This window comes from Siniperca chuatsi, linkage group LG4 (assembly GCF_020085105.1).
Source record: "Siniperca chuatsi isolate FFG_IHB_CAS linkage group LG4, ASM2008510v1, whole genome shotgun sequence".
Lineage (NCBI taxonomy): Eukaryota > Metazoa > Chordata > Actinopteri > Centrarchiformes > Sinipercidae > Siniperca > Siniperca chuatsi.
Genome location: NC_058045.1, coordinates 30966072 through 30986527, shown reverse-complemented (window position 1 = coordinate 30986527; position 20456 = coordinate 30966072). Strand labels below are relative to the sequence as shown.

The window sequence follows — 20456 nt, the reverse complement described above, 5'->3', positions numbered from 1 at the left end:
CACAGTATTTTCGCATTAGCACGTTAATTGTACGTATTATATCTTCTATGCAAAAGTATGTCATGGATGTTCAGTATTTAATCCCCACAAAGCCAACTTTCCAAGGACTGTCTTGATTTAGATGATTCAGATTTTTCTTAAGCTTTTGTTTGTCAAGTGTATTTATGAGTGGTGCAGTTTCATATACAGTGGTGTGAAAAAGTGTTTGCCCCCTTCCTGATTTATTTTTTTGCATGTTTGTCACACTTAAATGTTTCAGATCATCAAACAAATTTAAATATTAGTCAAAGATAACACAAGTAAACACAAAATGCAGTTTTTAAATGAAGGTTGTTATTATTAAGGGAAAACAAAATCCAAACCTACATGGCCCCTGTGTGAAATAATGATTGCCCCTAAACCTAATAACTGGTTGGGCCACCCTTAGCAGCAACAACTGCAATCAAGAGTTTGCGATAACTTGCAGTGAGTCTTTTACAGCGCTGTGGAGGAATTTTGGCCCACTCATCTTTGCAGAATTGTTGTAATTCAGCCACATTGGAGGGTTTTCGAGCATGAACTGCCTTTTTAAGGTCATGCCACAGCATCTCAATAGGATTCAGGTCAGGACTTTGACTAGGCCACTCCAAAGTCTTCATTTTGTTCTTCTTCAGCCATTCAGAGACCCCACAACAACATCCAAAGAACTGCAGGCCTCACTTGCCTCAGTTAAGGTCAGTGTTCATGACTCCACCATAAGAAAGAGACTGGGCAAAAATGGCCTGCATGGCAGAGTTCCAAGACGAAAACCACCGCTGAGCAAAAAGAACATTAAGGCTCGTCTCATTTTTGCCAGAAAATATCTTGATGATCCCCAAGACTTTTGGGAAAATACTCTGTGGACTGACGAGACAAAAGTTGAACTTTTTGGAAGGTGTGTGTCCCATTACATCTGGCGTAAAATTAACACCGCATTTCAGAAAAAGAACATCATACCAACAGTAAAATATGGTGGTGGTAGTGTGATGGTCTGGGGCTGTTTTTTTGCCCAGTCTCTTTCTTATGGTGGAGTCATGAACACTGACCTTAACTGAGGCAAGTGAGGCCTGCAGTTCTTTGGATAATGTTGTGGGGTCTTTTGTGACCTCTCAGATGAGTCATCGCTGCGCTCTTGGGGTAATTTTGGTCGGTCGGCCACTCCTGGGAAGGTTCACCACTGTTCCATGTTTTCGCCATTTGTGGATAATGACTCACTGTGGTTCGCTGGAGTCCCAAAGCTTTAGAAATGGCTTTATAACCTTTTCCAGACTGATAGATCTCAATTACTTTCTTTCGCATTTGTTCCTGAATTTCTTTGGATCTCGGCATGATGTCTAGCTTTTGAAGATCTTTTGGTCTACTTCACTTTGTCAGGCAGGTCCTATTTAAGTGATTTCTTCATTGAGAACAGGTGTGGCAGTAATCAGGCTTGGGTGTGGCTAGAGAAATTGAACTCAGGTGTGATAAACCACAGTTATGTTTTAACAGGTGGGGCAATCACTTTTTCACACAGGGCCATGTAGGTTTGGATTTTGTTTTCCCTTAATAATAACAACCTTCATTTAAAAACTGCATTTTGTGTTTACTTGTGTTATCTTTGACTAATATTTAAATTTGTTTGATGATCTGAAACATTTAAGTGTGACAAACATGCAAAAAAAAATAAGAAATCAGGAAGGGGGCAAACACTTTTTCACACCACTGTATGCACGGAGATCCACATGATTATTGAACCAAATGAATACATCTAAATTCATTATAACTGGGGTTATGACCATAACGCTGCCGAGTGTGAAGGACGAAAAGAAATATTATGACTGCGAGTGCGTCCTGTAAGTGTGGCAGAAACAGTTCAGGCAGTTGTGTGGGTTTGAATGTTAAAAAGCTTTTAACCAGAGAGGGCAGAGACACCAACACCCTGCAGATGGCAGAGGTCGATACGCAGGGCTGTTAACGCCTCAACCCTCTCCAATTAAAGGCTTTTAAATTTCAAACTCACACAAGAGCCTTGGCCTGGGTGTTCACATTTGTACACACTTGTGGCCGTAATATTTTTCTTTTTTAAAATCTGTAAATCTGCAGCCGACACGAGCGCCTGTGGAAACCTGGAGCACTCGGAGGATCTTTCCCTTTCTAAAACCCTGTTCACGTTATCTACCGGCTGTGTGGTGGCTTGTCTCGGTGGTAGGGCCCCAGGGTGCTGGAGAGAAGGCGGGTGGGGGGGCGCCAGATGGTCTCTTCATTAAAAGCTTCTGTACCGCGGGGCTTTCCTTCCTGCTATAACCCAGCCGAGCCTATCAGCACTCGCAATTAGACTGAGTTAATAGTGCATGGCAAATAAGAATTGTTTATACTAGTTTATTACAAGCCTTAATAGTTTTTACTTTGCCCCATCACAAGAAAATTAGATTGCCTTTGCGAGCTTCCGAGGTCGAAAAGCTTTCAGGAGTGAAGTAGTTTTCAGGGTCGTTTGGTGAGCTGTTGGCGGCGCCGGCGGTCCATTACAGAGCACAGCGAGGGCGAAGGCTCGTGCAGTGGAAGGAGGTGGGAGTGCAGCGCTGAGAGTAATTGATGGTGCAGGACTACAGGCTTGATGACTGCTGGGGTCACTGGATGACATCTGCATGGAGCTGTAAAACCAGACTGGTCCAAACTGCTTTTCAACTATGTTTTTAGCAACTTGTGAAGGGAAAATACAGTTCTGAGTGATCTTACATGTTGGTTTATGTTGTTTTGGGGTGTATTTGTCCTGTTCGCATGGACTAGGAAATAGAGACAATACACAGATGTATGTGGACAGGGGTGTCCACATACTTTTGACAATATAGTGTATCATTCACTTAGCTTATATTGTATTCATATTGTCCCCATTCACCTCTCTCTCTGTCTCTCTGCAGTGAGGATGGCGGAGCTACTTGCCATCAAGAGGGAGCTGACAGTGATCAAGGTTCAGATCGACGGCCTGTTGGACTGTGTAGACAAGATGGACAGACAGAGGAAGGACTGCTCAGGTAGAGACAGCAAACAGTTGGACAGCTTCCTGTCCCTTGCTACTGTTTAGCTGTCTTGTAAAATGTGACAGACATTTTTACACCTGTACTAAAAACAAACCCCGAGGGTCAGAAAGACCTGAGAACTTACACACTTTGACTGATCAGAGATTATGAGGACCCATGAATAAGAAAATACATTTCCAGGTACTATTCCACAGTTCTTAGGACACACTGACAGCAAAAAGCTGGCTCCAAGCATCTGTATGAATATGAATTCAAGTATCCAAAGACACGTATGGCACTTTGTAGTTAGTTAGTTTTATTGTGTATAGGTGTATAGTTAGTGTGTATAGGATGTATTTCGCAATATGATTTGCGTTACCTCGCACCTTACTTTTCTTCTTCCATTCCTTCGGAGCCGTATGTCTGCTTGTACTGGAAGGTAGTGTGGAGATTCTCAAGTTAATGCATTTAGCATTGTGAAATTATTGCGAGGTAATGCAAAACATTTTGCGAGGGAATGCCAAAAGTAGTCCTCAAAAGATTCTCCCCCTGTCCTTTAGGGGGCTCTGTAGTACTTGTATAAACTGTTGGGAAGTTGAGTTTTTAACAAAACCTAATTTTTTTTTAAAGCTATTTGGATGTTTTGTGTGTAAAGTAACTAGTAACTAAAGCTCCCAGACAAATGTAGTGCAGTAAAAAGTACAATATTTCCCTCTGAGATGTAGAGTAGAAGTATAAAGCTGCATGAAAACAAAAGTATCTCAAATTTTTACTTAAGTACAGTACTTGAGTACATGTACTTAGTTACATTCCCCCACTGTCTATAACATTTTTTTTCAGCTGAAATATTATGTCACACCAGAGGCTTCTCATAGACAAACACTGTTAATAAACATGTAATCTGTCAATGTGAATCAAGTCCATCATATCACAGCTGGATGACACCGACTGGTTCAGATCCCAGTTTTATTATAAAGAACAATATCAGCCTCATACATCAGTCTGATCCAGGTTAGATCCAGCCAGAGAACCACTGAACTCTGAACCGAAGTTTATTATTGCAAACGATCTGCGAGGGACTGGTGATGCAGAGAGAGTCGGTTTGTTTACCATCAGATGTGATCCCCTATCATACTGCATCTGTGAGTAATGGTTCAATGACAAAACTGCCGCCAGCGGAGCGTGGATTATGACAGTGAGGTAAACAGCGATAAACACCGGCCTCATAACCTTTCATAAGCTCCCCTTCAGCGCTCAGGAGTTATCTTGTCGTCGACCAACTCTGTGCGTGTGTGTGTGTGTTGGTTTTATTTCTCTACCTTGGAAGAAGAAAATTTCATTGCAAGGATAAAAAAGATGAGGAAATTATCCAAAGTGACACGTTGACAGTCTTCACTTCTTTACATGATGTTTTCCTGACACTAATATTAGAAAACTTCTCTCCCTCCGTGCTGAGGATGAGGTAGCAAGACGGTATACTGGAATAATGAAAACCTGTGTGTGAAAGCCAAACACGAAGATGAACCCAGCAGTGTCACAGATTACATATCTGAAACCCAGAAGGTATTGATTAGGTGATTTACAGACCAAAAGACTCGTAGACTTCTAGGTTAAAAGTGTGCCAAAATGAACATTTTTTAGATGTTAATGTATACACATTTTAATGTTTTTATAAGTAAGAAGTAATGAAGTTGACCCTCTTCTCAGCTGTTAGTTAAGCTTTCTGAAATGGTCAGAAAGGTTAAAATGCTCAACTTAAATGGATGAAGTTTCTATATTTCCTGCTTCACACTGAAATACAGCCATTAAAATGCACTTGGAACAATGGAATTACTTTTCAATAATTAAAGACACTCACAGCTATTTTACAAGAGTTAGTCTGAAGACTTTGATGGGTAAAAACACATTTCTTTATTTCTTTTGTCTCGACCGGTGTTACGGTTTTATGTTTTTGTCCACAATGGAAATAAACCTTGATGTTGGAGCCAGTGAAAGGCTGACAGGAAACGCGGAGAGAGAGGTGGAGGATAACATGCGAAGGGGACGTTACGATTATATGGGCTTAAACCTCCAGGCCACCAGCATGCCCCAAAAGCTCAAAGGCAGAGCAGAGCTGTACGAGCCACACTCCTGGCTTAATAAAGATAACATTTTAAAAAATATATAATAATAGTAATAATTTCTAGGAGAGATTGGCTGTTCGGGTGAAATAACACACTCGTGTTTTCAGAGCAGTGTTGCCATCTTTCATGGTCAAAACACAAAACCTGTGGTCAAATTTGGTACAAAAATCCTTTCAGTCGAAGAATACATGATGTCAGTGATGGTACTCACAACTGTAGAAATACTGTGTGTGTGTGTGTGTGTGTGTGTGTGTGTGTGTGTGTGTGTGTGTGTGTGTCAGAGTGTCCTCAGAGCAGGGAGCCCAGTGTGTCGGACTCTCCTCACCGAGGTTCAGTCAGCAGCCTGGAGAGGGAAAGTCCTGAACCAGGAGAGGCCAGCGAGGACGAGCCGCTGCACTACCAGCACTACTACCCCCACAGCTACCCCCACAGGGTAAATACCCATCCTACCCCCACAGCTGCCCCCACAGGGTAAATACCCATCCTACCCCCACAGCTACCCCCACAGGGTAAATACCCATCCTACCCCCACAGCTGCCCCACAGGGTAAATACTCATCCTACCCCACAGCTACCCCACAGGGTAAATACCCATCCTACCCCCACAGCTGCCCCACAGGGTAAATACCCGTCCTACCCCCACAGCTACCCCCACAGGGTAAACACCCCTAATATTCTTTAAACTACCCACACAGACTTCCTAATAAATACCCTAACTACACCCTCACCTGTCCCCCACGGGGTAAATGATTACCTCAGTATCTGCCCCCTCTGCTTTGAGCTCCACTATAGAAGGTAATGTAATACTGCCATCTTGTGGATAATCTATTATTAACACCGACGTCTGTCAGCTCCATGCATGCATGCGTCTCTGCTGTGAGGTTATTTGGTCTATAAAATGTAAAGTGTTTTAAAATAACTCGACCAACAGTCCAAAAACCAAAGATATTACAATGATATAAAACAGCAAAAAGCAGAATTTAAAAGCTAGAATCGGTGAATTTGTGCTAGAAAAAATTACTTCAATGATCCAATTATAAAAATAGTTAAATTTTCAGTTGATTGACTAATCAATAAATCCATTAAGTGATTCAGCTCTAGGCAGAACAAAACAAATAGACCCGATGGACTAAAGAGTAATTTTGTTTGTGTTACTGGTAGTTCACAATCAGAAATGACTGAAACAGCTTTTTAAACAGAGGAAGGACAAATGAGTTTTATTGTAGTTGATGTTGAACTAAAATTAGGGGATAAAATATTTACCTGCCTCAGTCCATCCCTTCACCCGTCTTTACAATTACCTCTGTCATGTCGAATATCTCAGACTATTCATTACAGTAGTCTCATCGCTCCGCACTGCACAGACTGGCAATTTGCACAATCTGTGGTGGACGACGTGTTTACTGTCGCCTTGCAGGTCTTTTTATTCAGCACCTCGCTGGTGTGAAGCAGATCAGCCGTGCGGAGGAACGGTGCTTTCAGTGTTTCTGTTTCTTTACAGGGAAACATAATGATATGGAATTAGCCTGCAGGCTCTCTACCTGCCTTACAGAGCGAAGCTGCCTCATTAATCTGAGCGGAGGCAGAGAACAGGCCGGCCCTTAATCTGCTGCATTGTTCCTCTGACAGGAAGTGTGTGTGTGTGTGTGTGAATAAGAGAGAGTGTGTTACTAATTACTATTTCTGTGTGTGTGTGCAACAAATTGTGTTAGTAAGAACAGGAAATGTTTTGTGGACTGTGGCAATGTGTGTGTTACACCCAGTGAAGATGAGGCTGCAGTGGCTGCAGTGATGATGATGATGATGATGATGACGATAAGGGAAGGGGGGACGCTGTGTTAATGAGGGCTAACTGCAGTGTGTTTTCACTGTCTCGTTAAGAGCTACTTCCTCTGTGTTTCCAGATAAAGCAGCATCAGTCTGATCTGGAGGACGATCTGTAAAACTGCAACTCAGGTATGAACTCTCACACTGAGACTCTTTAAAGAACCAGACCGCTGGTTTTAGATGTTTTAGCCCATTAAAGGATGAGGCTGGTGTTATATTTTATAATTTTCACATGGTCACACACAAAGCCATTAAAAGGCCATCTCTCAACACTTTCTGACTTCCCTACTCTGTCTGCAGCAGCTCCAAGCCCATTGGTTCCTACTCCACGCTAGCGGTACGGCTCTATGGAGGACAGTGTCGCCTGGTGGGTCAGTCCACCACTTTGTACTGACAGTCATGGTGCTTAGACAGTTAATAAAGACTTTGGTGATCCAATGATTTTAAAACACAGCAGACACTGACCATAACTTTACGATTCCATACCTAGAATAGTAAAATGTAGTCAGCGTTTTTCTTACTTCTTTTAGGCGTGTGTTTTAAAACTTGGATGGAACAAGCCTTTTGGCGGGAGCACAGTACGGGTGGCCAACCGGGTACTGTTTTTTCACTGTTGGCTTGTGAAGTCATAGTATCTTTTTCATCATTTTCAACCTTGTGGTATAGCTTAATGGCATTTGTACGGCTGCCAAAGAGTGCGTTTCTAGGGTTAAGCCATTCCGGTTTTTGTAACCGGCCATAGGAGGCGCTGCTGACAGGATTTACATCGGCCTGAACATGGCATTTCACACACCCGTGAAAAAAACCTGCAAATTCATAGCATGTGCCTGTGGATGCGCTATACCCGTCCACAAAATATGGAACATGTCATACGGAAATACAGAACGACTGTTCTCTGTGATTGTTTGAGCTCAATGTTTTCTGTACGAGCCGCATGTTTCAGCCATTGCATACAGGCCTCTGTATGTGTTGTTCTGCTTCAGGTGTGCCCCTTCATACGTAAGAGCCACAGTGTCTCTGGGCAAAAACTGTGTTTTGAATACACCCATGCAGCTAGATGCCAGAGCGGTGAATGCAAACGGTAATCAAGCTGCGTGCACTCAAGAAAAGTGTCGCGATAAATCATGCATGCCTTGTGCAACACCTCCACATCATTAATGCAGTACCGCCGAGTCTCTTCTAGAAAATCAAAGATTTCTTCGCAGACTGTGACATAGCATGACAGAAAGACCTTTTTCTGACTGTCACTCATACTGTCATACCCAAGATGGATCAGGGTAAGCATCTATGTAGCTCTCATTCTCCCTAGTGTTGAACTTGTGGGGAAAATAACCTTTTTCCACGTCTTCGAACCCTAAGGCTTCGTTTGTTTTACTGACACGCAAACTGAATGAATTACTGCATGCTGTAAAACAGACGTCGCATCGTTTGCAACAATTATGGTATAGAGGGGTTTTATGTGTCTTGTAGCAGTCGTGACAGACATGTGGAGCACCACAAAACCCCGGCTTGCTTTCTGTGAGATAATAGTGTTCATTGTGTAGGTATAACCAAATTGTATGTGGGTGCGGATCCTCATGTGTTTGGAAAGGCTGCAGGTGATCACATCCGGAGCCGTGATGGAAAACTGTGATTTTTACTTTCAGCTGATTCTCGAATTTTCTGATGTCTGAGAAGGATACTTTGCGGACACAGATTGTTGTCTCCCCGGTTGTTTGGGTTGTCAGAAGGAACGCTATCGCCCCGGCTTCTACCCCGGGCTACACTAACTATAAATTCCAATTTGTCGTCTGTCAGAGATGTGTTGTTGCTCTGTATAACCTGAGAAACGTTATCAATAAACAAATCTACATTACGTTGATCATCTGCATTTAAAACTACCTGTATATCGCCAGCCAGGGAGAGACCTCTCAACACCTTTAAAACGCTACCTGACGGTGAATCAGCCATTGCATGCGCGATTACTTACTTGGGATTAATGCCTCTTAAATCAACAGCTGGCGCAGTTCAGAGGCATTAAAAATCCAGTATGTCTCTGTTGTGTATATCACCACCAACCGTGGAGGGTGTGGTAGTAGCCCCTTCAGATTGCCCCACACCATGCTGCCCAAAACCTAGATTATTGTCATCACCGGCGCCCTCCCTGGCGACATCTGTATCAGCAGGTGCAACACAATTAGCCATTACAAGCCTTTAGACGAGCCTGTGTGCTGGATGACGTAGCGTCACCGCCACCTACAGACATGCATGTTATTAAGTGTACATTCGCAGATCTGATAAATGAGGAAAGATCATCTTAACACACAATCTCATAAATAAATCAGCAGTAAATACACTTAAATCACACAGTGACATCGTAGACCTACCTTGTATCCTGTTCAGCATGACTAATCCCCCCTGAATCTCCTTCATTTACCAGTGCGACTCCAAACACACACCAGCAGATCTGATAAATTAGGAAAGACCATATTGACACACAATCTCTCATAAATAAATCAGCAGTAAATACAAATAGATCACATATATATTTAGTGTTACACACCATATAGACCTATTCTGTTCAGTGTGTAGCACCTCCAACACCTTTCGCTGCTTGGCTAATTCACGCTCCGTCCTAATCGCCTTCAGAGAAAGGGATCTTTTACGTCCCTGCGGCCCTTTTAGATTGAAATGGACACACACACACAGTATAATAAACACATGTATTTAATATTAATTCACATTCATTTGCTAATGTGTAGTGGACACATCATCCTGCTGTTTTACACCCAAAAAAATCCCACTATTCTGCAAACGTGTTCTGGCACTCCTGGTACATATATATATATTTTATATAAAAACACTAACCTTCTGTAGTATCAGTAGGAGGAACGCTTTCAATGTCATCCAGGAGGTTAACATCCCACCGGTCGCCTAACAAACAAAACTTTTAAGCAACCCCTACATACATGCCCAGACATATTCTAGGGTTAGGGAGTGCACGCGCCTTATACTACTGTTAGCATGCTAAGCTAAGATTTGTAACATGGTAAACATTACTTTCTAAACATCAGCATGTTAGCATCTTTATTTTGAGCATGTTAGCATGCTGATGTTAGCATTTAGCTCAAAGCACCTCTGCGTGTAATTACAGCCTCACAGAGCAGCTAATTCAGATGTAGTCTTGGTCTTGTTTAAAAAAGACTTAAAAACAGCTGCTCTCTGTAGTTTTTAATCAAACAAACAGGAGGAAATAGTGCATTTGTTGGGGACTATTTTCAGCGGCGGATGAATCCACATGTGGTGCTGTAGTGAGTGTTTGGGGCAGCGGGACGGTGTGTGTGGGACTGAGTCAGAATAAACTACAGTGTGTGTGTTCATGGTGATAAAGGAACATGTCACCCAGTCCCACAGAGCGGCTCACTGATGTGTTTTAATAGTTTCTGGACAACAATGGAGCTCTGTGGCTCAGAGGAAGAAGATATATCTCTCTCTCACACACACACACACACACACACACACACACACACACACACACACACACACACACACACACACAATACTCACTTCATTGTTGGTTTTGGTCTTTTTATGGGATTTATTGACAATAAGAAAAACATAGACTGACACTGATTTCCAATTTTCCAGGCAGCTACCGGTTTCAGTTCACTTCAGTACACCATGAAATCCTGTTGATAAGACTTTCTTGAGATAGTTTGCCCCTCACAGTGAGCAGTTGTTTTGTACCATTTCATTGTCACTGGATAATGCAGCTGACAGCTGAGACCATTTTCGAAACTCTCCTTGGTGGTGCATTTAAGGATGCTTGGACATCAGCAGCTGACTCAAATCTCAGGTGTAGAAGTGTCCTTAAATGCACCAACAGCAATTTCTCAAGACAGTCCTTGCCCAAAACTGTATTACATTGCGACGATAACGTACTTTTAACAAATATAAATAAACGCGGCAAACTGTTTACTGTGAACAATTAACTATCTGCAGCATGTTTCAAGTTGCTCCTCACAGAGCAGTGAAGGAATTGAATCCAATAGCTGCTTGGAGGTAAAAAGCTGATGGTAGGCTGTGGAAAACAGTCAACAGTTTTGTAAAGTACACAATCTGAAGTTAATTAGATCAGAGGGGCATACGCTGCAATGATCTACTTTCCCACTGAGCTCTTTCTCTTTAATTAGACTAAAGAAAACATCAGAACCTTTTGGTTAAACTTATTCGGTTAACGGGGTAAATTACTTGACTTTTAACCAGAAACCTAGACGCTCCCTGATAGGATATTTAAATGCTGGTGGTCTTTACTTTTACTGACTTCAGGACTCTGACGTGATTGTCTACCTGGTGAATTTTCATATTTCTTAGTCTCTGTTTGTGTCCTGGAGACCCATAAACGTCTCATGTGAGACTCCTCTCCTGCTCTCTTTCCAGATCCTTCCAGAAACAAAAGCTGGGATCGGTAACAGCTGGAACAGGAGATGCTTCAAGGAGGCAACATGAACTGCATTGGACTGACTCTCCCCCCGCTCCTGAATCGGTCTCTTATCTGTCACTATCAGTTAGATTTTTATTCTGTTGCACCATCTCCAGTTCTGGTTTCCAGTCCACAATGATGACAAAATCCCCAAAACAATATGTGTTCGTGGTACATCACTGACTCTGGTGCTCCATGCTAACATATTGACACATGGGACAATATAGCTAAACTTCTGTGTTTTTATAAAGCACCATAGCGGTGGATGTGCTTTGTTTTTATGTGATTTCCTACATTTCAGGCAGCCATTGATTTAATTTACAGTAATTTCAGAACTTGAAAAAAAAAACTTGCAGAGACTTAACTTTCTGCAGACAAATAATCCATCACAGTCAGCAATTTATTTGATTTTATTTGGTCTCTCTTTAGTGATGCGATCAAGAATAGTTCAACATCTTAACATTAATAGTGCACCTACAAAGAAAAGCATATAATTCATGAGCTAAGTTTTTTGCAGATGTTTAATTCTTATTATATTGTATTATATTATATATTACTCTATACCCAGATTGAAAAAACTACATTTTCTTTACTAAAAAAGATAATATTGGTCCCATTTATCACCCTAACCTTGCTTCCCATGTTGAACTCCACTCTGATTAATGTTAATAAAGTCAGTGTGGCAGCTGGCAGCTCCTTATCACACAGTTTATTTTCATCAGGTGTGTTGTCATTATGTGTAACCAGATGTGTACAGGACCGCATTATGGGTCATTGTTAAAGGCTCAGTGAGCACAGTTTTATGACTCTCTGGCTGAATTACAGTTTAATTCACTCAGGAAATCAGTCATAAAGTGATATATGGACTCTGACAATTTCCTGAAATGAGCATTTAGTCTGAATAAAAATGACGTGTAGTGGATATAAATGGGAAGATTGCATTTTTCCACCATGAAACAATTATATGACAACATGAGTGAGGGAAGTATATACTTCATGGTCCCATGAAGTATATAGTTGGCAGTTCAATTTATCAACTACCATTTAGCTCACTGGTTTATCAAGTAAAACTGTTGAGTTTAGCTAATCGATTCCTTCAGCAGCTAAAACAGTTTGGTATAGGGTTAACTAATGATTTAGTTCAGCAGCAAAAACAAATTGGTTCAGGTTAGCCTAGCTAAAACAGTCGGCTTTGCATTAGTTAGCAGATCAGTTTAGGAGATAACACAGTTTGGCTCAGGTTAGCTAACAGATCAGTTCAGTAGCTAAAACAGTTTGCTCCATGTAAGCTAACAGAACAGTTTAACGGCACAAAGAGTTGTGCTGCGTCTCAATTCGGATACTTCCGTTAGTACACTTCCATGTAGTACACTCTGTACTTCAAATCGAACACGGCTGTTCTGCCCTTAACAGAAATGACGATCGCAGCATTTGACCACTTCTTCTTCTTTTTTAATGGCGAGTTGCAACCGTCCGCGGTACCAAATCATTAAAGACTACTAAATTAACCCAATAAACATACTGATGGCTTTTATCCTACTAGAGTATAGTTGGATTTGGCAACCGCTCTGCCTGCCCTATGTAGCCAAGATGGCGACCATTGAGGGTGAGAAGTGTCCAGCGTTCCACACTCAACTTTTTTGACCGTTATGAGTACATCATCCGGGTATTCATACTGCATTTTGCCATAATTGTGAGTGTGAACGCACTTATGCAATAGCAAGTGTAAGTACGGAAGAACGCAAATTGAGACACGACATTGGATTCGGTTAGTTAACAGATTAGTTTATCAGAGAAAACTGTTTGGTTCAGGTTAGTTTATGGATCAGTTTGGCAGATAAAAAAAAAATCTCATTCAGGTTAGCTTGATCCAGGTTAGCATTAGGTCCTCGTTCAATCAATGAACTCTACTCCCAGGAAAGTGGTCAGAGTTGAAGAGTAGTCATCAACTGAAGCGAACTGAGGCCATCAGAGTTGAATGTAAAATTACCAAAAGGACCGTTGTCCTTGAACCTGTCATACATTTACAGTATGAAAACAATGTGTTTACTGTGTAGCATGTGCGTTTTAATTGGAATATTGGATATACTATTTGTTTATCACTTTTGATTGTTGTCAAAATGGCAGCAAATTTATTAACACATCCGTACAACGGCACACTTTTGGCTACAGATACGATGCCGTTCCATTTTCTTCTGTACGTCCACCCTACCATCTATCTGTCCGTCCATCCAACACTAAGATGTTCTGTGTTATCTTGACAACTATTGGCCAGATTGCCATGAAATGTGGCATGAATGTCCATGCTCACCAGAGGACGAATGTGAATGTTGTCGATGCCACCACACCCCTTATTTGTGTGTTTTTGCTATGTCTTTCCACCACAATGGTCGTACTACTTCATGTAGTTTCACCGCCGCCGTCATATTTAACTTGCATTTTATGACGTAATGTTTGTTTCACCTGATTTTGGGTGACTGGTTATACGGAGAGCAAAGCCACCAAACTGTTGTCAAGTCAAACACATAAAGACTTTTTCTCTAGCACGTTTACCCTGCTGGACGGTCACAATCACTGTGACTGACTGTAAATATGTCTGGAGCATTCATGTAAAATATTTGTCAGTTTAAAAAATTACTCTTGAAAATATGTATGTGTACAGTAGTGGCTCTTTATACTTAAACATTATTTCAAACCCTTAAAAAAATGATACTAAAATGTTTTAATAAGAAATCCTGTAACTGCAGGTACAGAATCATTTCATTTGGCTTCATTGTAGTTTCTGCTGTTGGTGCTTTTGTGTTTCTCCTCTGTGCTAAATGTGATCTATTTCAGTGTGAGTGTAGTAAAAGTATTTTTCATAAAATAGATGTGTGGTTGGAGCTTTGTGTGTGTAATAATAATAATAATAATATGATTCTCTATTTATATGTGTATTCCATTTTGTTGCTCCATGGACGCCAGTAGTTCTTCCTCTTCTCCTCCTCCAAAGGGAGACCAAAGGTCAAAGGTCAGGTTTGGTAGAAATTTTGTGTCTCACTCAAAGCTGTTCATTTTTTTTGTTTCTTTGTTTTTGTTTTACATCTAGGTATCTATCACTCTTAAATCTACTCACATTAGAAATTGTTTAATCAATTGAACCAGACGCTACAAACGAACAACAAAAAACACTTGGTGTTCAAGCTGAAAAACGGCTCTATGGAGAAAGAAAAGTGGGTAACTAGCATGAGCAGTGATAGACCTGTGGGGAAGAGAAAGAGTGTCTGAGCCAAACTAGAGTTAACATCACCTTTGATGAAAAGATTATTATTATTTTTTTTTTTAAACACTCCAAGAAGAGCGATGAAGATTGATCTTTTTCTACAACGTTGAGCCGTGAAGTCTTGTTTCACATAGGTCTGGTTTTTTGTTCTTTTTCCGGTGGTGCTGTTTTAGAACGAATTGCTGTAAATCTCCTTAAACCCCTTAATCAATGTCTACTTGCAACCCCTCATCGCCGGCTGCATATGTTTACCGGTTCAACTAAAGAGTAATTTTCTTGCTATGTGTGAGTCCTGAAGAAGTAAAACAATCCAGAAATAATTCACAAGACGCAAGCACTTGATTAGAGTCAAGTCTGAAAAAATAAGCCTAACTTTGGGTAGCATAAATATGTTTTTTCTACTTTCCTCCCTTTAGTCATTTTACTATCCCCCAAATTTATCGTGCGACCTCATGTGGGAGCCATCACAAATCAAACCAAAGCAGCGGTTTAGGGCTGAGCTTGGCAATTTGCATGCCAATAAAAAGACCCAGTCAAAGTAGGCGGCGCTTGGACACATTGAACAGACACTTCCTGAATTTGTCAAAGCACCCAATAGCGCCCTTAAAGGCATAGTTTGACAGTTTGGGAAATGTGCTAATTTGCTTTCTGGCAGAGCGTTAGATGAGAAGATCGATACCACTCTCGTGTCTGTCCGTTAGATATAAGGGTGCAGCCAGCAGCTGGTTAGCTTAGCTTAGCACAAAGACTGGAAACAGGGGGACACAGCTTGAGCCAAGAAGAATTTAATGGAATTTGGAGGCGCTATTGGTGCTATAACAAATACAGGAAGTCTGAAAAAAAATCACTGTTAATAGTAGTAGGCAAACGTCTGCCAACGCGAGACTATCTATATATAATAATAATAATAATAATAGCTTCCATTTTCATAGCGTCTTTCAGGGGACCCAAGGACGCTTTACACATATGGAGGCAGACAAAACAAATAACACAAGAACAGAAAATAACAGTAGCAGAAACATGTTCGCAGAAGTGTTCGAAAACACATAAAAAGATTTTGAAACAACAACAATTATGCTGCAATAACACATTTTATGATATGACGACACCCTAATTAAAGAATAACTTTCCATTCAGGCTGTGCTCAATATTATATTGTCAGTGTTTTAATTAAATCAGCAGAGCCTTTTCATGTATGAACAGTTTAATCACAAACAAACACTGAATCACATGTTGTTGACTGAAGGGATCCTGGTTTTAATGATTCATTAGAGCCAGGACAACCTTTGATACCAGGTCTGCTGGGTAAGTGGCTCTGAGCAGTGGGCGGGGGCAGCGATAGTACAACTGGCTGGATGAGTTTTGGGAACTGAAGGAACTCGCTGCGGCAGAGAGGTGCGTTCACACCGAGGTAAGGCTTACTACACTGAAACTCTCTGAGACAAAAGGTTTCTGGGTTTCACACTAAATGCACTTTAATTTTACAAAGTATCACCAGTATATGAGTGATACGTCTCCAGAAAGGACATTTAAAACATTTCACACGAGTGTTTTATCCATATTTTGTTCAGTCAGGATCAATATTTAAGCGTTTATCTCTGATCTTTTTAAGCTCATACTGGTTTTTTTTTTTTTTTCAATTTTAATTAGCCTACCATTTTCTGTACTTTTTAATCTACATGTGTACGTTGTTGATTACTCCTACACAGGGACTCACAGCTCGGAGTTCCTCAGTCTTTGGGTCAACCTTGTGATCTCTTGATAAGCAGAAAAGGTCGTATACCAAAATGCCGGAGTCACATGACCGCTTGAACACTCTAATTGCTGGGGATCATGAGATTTGGGGAAAAGCACAGGGAGGGTCAAGGGTCAAATGGTTAAAAGTCCTTGGACTACTTTGTTCAAATGGGAAGCACAGAGCTTTAATCTGCTGGTCCACCATTGATTTTTTCATTTTAATTCTTGAAATAGATTGAATACATTCCTGCGACATGATTCAAATATGCGTAACAAAACAATCCAAGCTAAGGGATTGGGAAATGGATTTTCCACCTCAGTGTTGGGGAGTAACTACTGCATGTGTGGATAAAAGTCATATAAAGCCTTCAGTGTCTCCAGAGGGAGCTGTGTGGAGTCTGATAAATGTCCTCAGGTGATGTCACTTGAGTCGGCGTCGGTCGGGGCTGAAGACTACAAGTTTGAAGATGAAACAAATCTGTTGGTGTGGAGTTAGAAAGAGGTGAGCTCACCAGACCTCTGCAGCCCGCTGCTCGTCTCTGCTGCAGGCTGCATTAGCCGCTACTAGCATAACACACCACAATCTCAGACTGAACTGTCTGCAGTCGAGTTGCATTGTGGGTAATGTAGGCGCCAGGTTTTGACAAGGAAGAAGAACCTGTGGAATAAAAAAGAGGATATCTCTGGTTCTGCTGCATCGATTTTGATCCTTTTTTTCAAACGGTCCGTTGTGAGTGTGTTATAGAAGTGCGAGGAACTAGCTACTCTTAGCTGCTATATTTGCCACATCTACGCTAACTGGAATTCTGGGTTTAAAAAAAAAAGTCCTAAAAATTGTAATAGTTATGTCTTACTAAGTTTGTCCAATCATGTGTCGGAAGGGTTGACGTCTGAGTGAAGGAGAGAGCTGCCAGTAGATGTAAAGTCTGTCTCCAGTGCCGGTTACCATAAGTTTGTTCACCTCTTTGTTGCCATTAAAGGGCTTTAAAGGCCCTGAAACCTTATTTTCTCAATCAGCTTCTTAACATGAGCAATGGTTTCCGACATGAACACACAATTTTTTGGCCAAAGTTAGAACAGTTTTGGTTATTTCACATTAGAGATTTCTGTTTCTTTTTTTTTTTCTCTGCGCTCTTCTCACACGGCGTAACGTGGGCGGGACTCAGCTGGAGAAAAATGATGTCACGTACGTCCGTGCACCAATCAGGATTATCAATATTTGAATCAAAATGTGATGACAGTTGGTGGGTTGTTGGTTACTGTCAATCAAATCTGATCAAACCACACCCACACAGTCCTGATGAAGCAGGTTAGCTGAGTTTTTGACTTTTAAACTCAGATAAAGTTACACCTAAAGATGTTTTTTTTAATTATGATTGCTGCATTTTAGTCATGATTATTTAATGTTACAGAGAAATACATAAGATTTAAAGCTGGTAGCGCTTGCCATGGTGACTGTGATGTCACATATGTCTCAAGAAATGTATGACCAACATATATTGAGACTGAGGGTGGAAAATGACTTCATCATTGTTTTCATGTATTGTTCTTATCACGAAGCCGGTTGAGACTTTAACTGAAGCTCCTACAGGTAAAGCTGAGCTGTCCACACCTGTGCAGCAGATCATGGCGGCAGCAGAGTCCTGCCCTCTGACCACTCACGTGCTGAACACCGGAGACGGCGTCCCGGCAGCCGGGATGGCCCTCAGCCTGCACCGACTCGACTCCACGCTGAAGATCTGGAACATGCTAAGTGTTGGGTAGGGTTTGAACCTGTGGACAAAATACATCACTGCACTGCTGAAACTTTAGCAAAGGAAACGGTTAACATCAGAGTCTGAGATATTTCATTAATGTTGTTTTCTTAACTAGAAATATATATATATTTTAAATTATGATTAAAACGTAAAATGTATTGACTTTGTGTTGGTAGATTTGTAGTTTTGGGGGGGTTTCATTCACTTCAGTGCAGTTTTTGTTTTCTTTGAGCATAATATAGCAGTCATCACAGGAACTGGAACAGCATTCAACCATGTTGGTTTCCGTTTGCACAATACTACAAATCAAGTTACCTTCCAAATGACACCACGTGTCCTGATCCTGGTCCACAGGTCAGGGGAATTTTGTCTTTAAAAAATGCCACATGGTGGCCTGAAGAGGATGATTGTGTCAAGTTTTAAGTCATAATAAATATTCTAGACGCCACAGCGCCAACCTGAGGAGGAGATACTGTATTTTAACATTAAAACCTTGTGATCAGCCTGCTTGACGGCATAGTTTTTCTGTGAGATGAAAACACTGAAGGAAGGCAGCGAAGAGCTTTTCTTTGTTAGTGAGATACAAGTAGAGGTTACTGATTGAAGTTAATGGTTTAAAACAGTCCTTCTGAGCTTTAAAGAAACTTTACGAACTCAGCAGTTTAATTGTTTTTAGGACAACAAATGAAGATGGCCGCTGCCCGGGACTCATCGGCCGAGAAGCTTTCACCCCCGGCACGTACAAGCTGCGCTTTGAGACGGGTTCATACTGGGAGAATCTGGGTCAGACCTCCTTTTACCCATACGTAGAGGTGAGCTTCAGTGTTCAGTGTGTTTGAAATAATTCAACCGACCGTCATTGTATTTGGACATATGGTTTGCAGTCAGACAAAACTCATATAACTTTACTTGTAGTTCTTAAAATGATCATCTTAGAAATGTGTAATACGTGCAGCTTACTGCAGTTTAATAGCAACAGCTCTTGTATTTGAACTTTTTAAGTACTCCACTGTTTTTGATCAGCCTTCACAAATATGCAACTTTAATGCTGCCACTGGAAATTATACTATTAATAGTCACCAGATAATGACTAAGTGGCAGATGCACATTATTTAAAAAAAAAATACTCCACTGTTGGATTATCTTCTGAATAAAACATCAGATTCATTCCTGGTTTAACCAGGCTGGTTTGTTCAGGGCTTTTGTTTTTGTTTTAATGAATTCATTTAAGAACAGGTGCTTAAAGGACAAGTTATTTTTACAGTTACAAGTTATAAATTATTGCAAACAAATCCTGTAAAAAGACTATTTGTTCTTACTGAAGATGTAAATCTTAAAAAAAAACGGCTCACAAATAGAAAGTTTTACTAAAAAAAGGTCAATAATTTGGAATTATGAAAACGCTTCACCACAAGGTGCCGCCAAATCACACGGACAGACAATCCTCGGGATTGATGAGCGTGTTTTAGTTTAGAAATTAAACATCCTTCATCGGTTTTGCCAACGGTAACGTCTATCATAATATGTCAGTATTATCACAGCATCACGATAAATAACAACACTGATTTATTGCCAGGCAACTGTGACACAATGGAAACCTGAGAGTCTGCAGATTTTCATTTAGAACCAAAACTGAAATCAGCCAATCATTTACCACGCTGACCAACGTAATAGTTATTTGATTTGTAATAAACTTTGCAGATATCAGTTTGTATTTGTTTGTTGCTGACTTGTGCCCGTGTGTGTGTGTGTGTGTGTGTGTGTGTGTGTGTGTTTCCAGGTTGTGTTCACCATCAGTGACCCGGAGCAGAGGTTTCACCTCCCTCTGCTGATGAGTCGGTTCTCCTACAGCAGCTACAGAGGAAGCTGAGAGCTGCGAGGACGACCTGCTTCATCACACTGCAACCAGGGATGGGGACGGATGCGTCTCCGTTGTCTTGTTGTAGATTTCATGACTTTTTATCTATTTGCTTGTTTGTTTTTTGTCGGTTGCAAATTTTTTGTTGCATTTGCTGACTGTTGAGTTTTTAACTTGAATATAGAATACACTGTATTTTATGTATAAATATAAATGTACATTTGGTGTAACATGGGCATTTTAATCATCATCATCATCATCATCATCATCATTAATGTAATTGCAGACTTAGGTGCATAAACAACATTTAGGGCTTCACTTTGTTTTACCCCTTAAAGTTGCTTATTAAATGCATGTTTAACATTTAAATCTATTTGATGTTTCATGTCATTTCTCATAACACTGCAAAGTGTTCTT

At 40.9% G+C, this 20456-nt stretch overlaps 2 protein-coding genes across 12 annotated transcripts in view; both read left to right on the top strand.

Annotated features, from left to right (window-relative positions):
* LOC122874986 (RNA-binding Raly-like protein) overlaps positions 1 to 14349 on the top strand; it is an 86001-nt gene extending 71652 nt beyond the window's left edge. For all 8 annotated transcript variants that reach the window (XM_044193628.1, XM_044193629.1, XM_044193636.1 and 5 more), the window contains 4 exons: positions 2916 to 3029; positions 5419 to 5570; positions 7041 to 7092; positions 11383 to 14349. In XM_044193628.1, coding sequence (XP_044049563.1) covers positions 2916 to 3029; positions 5419 to 5570; positions 7041 to 7079 — 305 coding nt within the window. In that variant the 3' untranslated portion in view covers positions 7080 to 7092; positions 11383 to 14349. The remainder of the gene's footprint in view (positions 1 to 2915; positions 3030 to 5418; positions 5571 to 7040; positions 7093 to 11382) is intronic.
* Positions 14350 to 15947: 1598 nt separating this feature from the next.
* Positions 15948 to 20412, top strand: LOC122875602 (5-hydroxyisourate hydrolase-like). Of its 4 annotated transcripts, none has more exons than XM_044194959.1 (4): positions 15948 to 16098; positions 18045 to 18184; positions 18858 to 18993; positions 19962 to 20412. In XM_044194959.1, the coding sequence occupies exons 2-4, from the start codon at positions 18051 to 18053 to the stop codon at positions 20049 to 20051; spliced, it is 360 nt and encodes a 119-aa protein (XP_044050894.1). In that variant the 5' UTR covers positions 15948 to 16098; positions 18045 to 18050; the 3' UTR covers positions 20052 to 20412. The 4 variants fall into 4 exon arrangements, with proteins under 4 accessions (XP_044050894.1, XP_044050893.1, XP_044050896.1 ...); XM_044194958.1 differs by having other exon boundaries at positions 15952 to 16098; positions 18016 to 18184; XM_044194961.1 differs by having other exon boundaries at positions 15956 to 16098; positions 18048 to 18184.
* Positions 20413 to 20456: the final 44 nt, after the last annotated feature.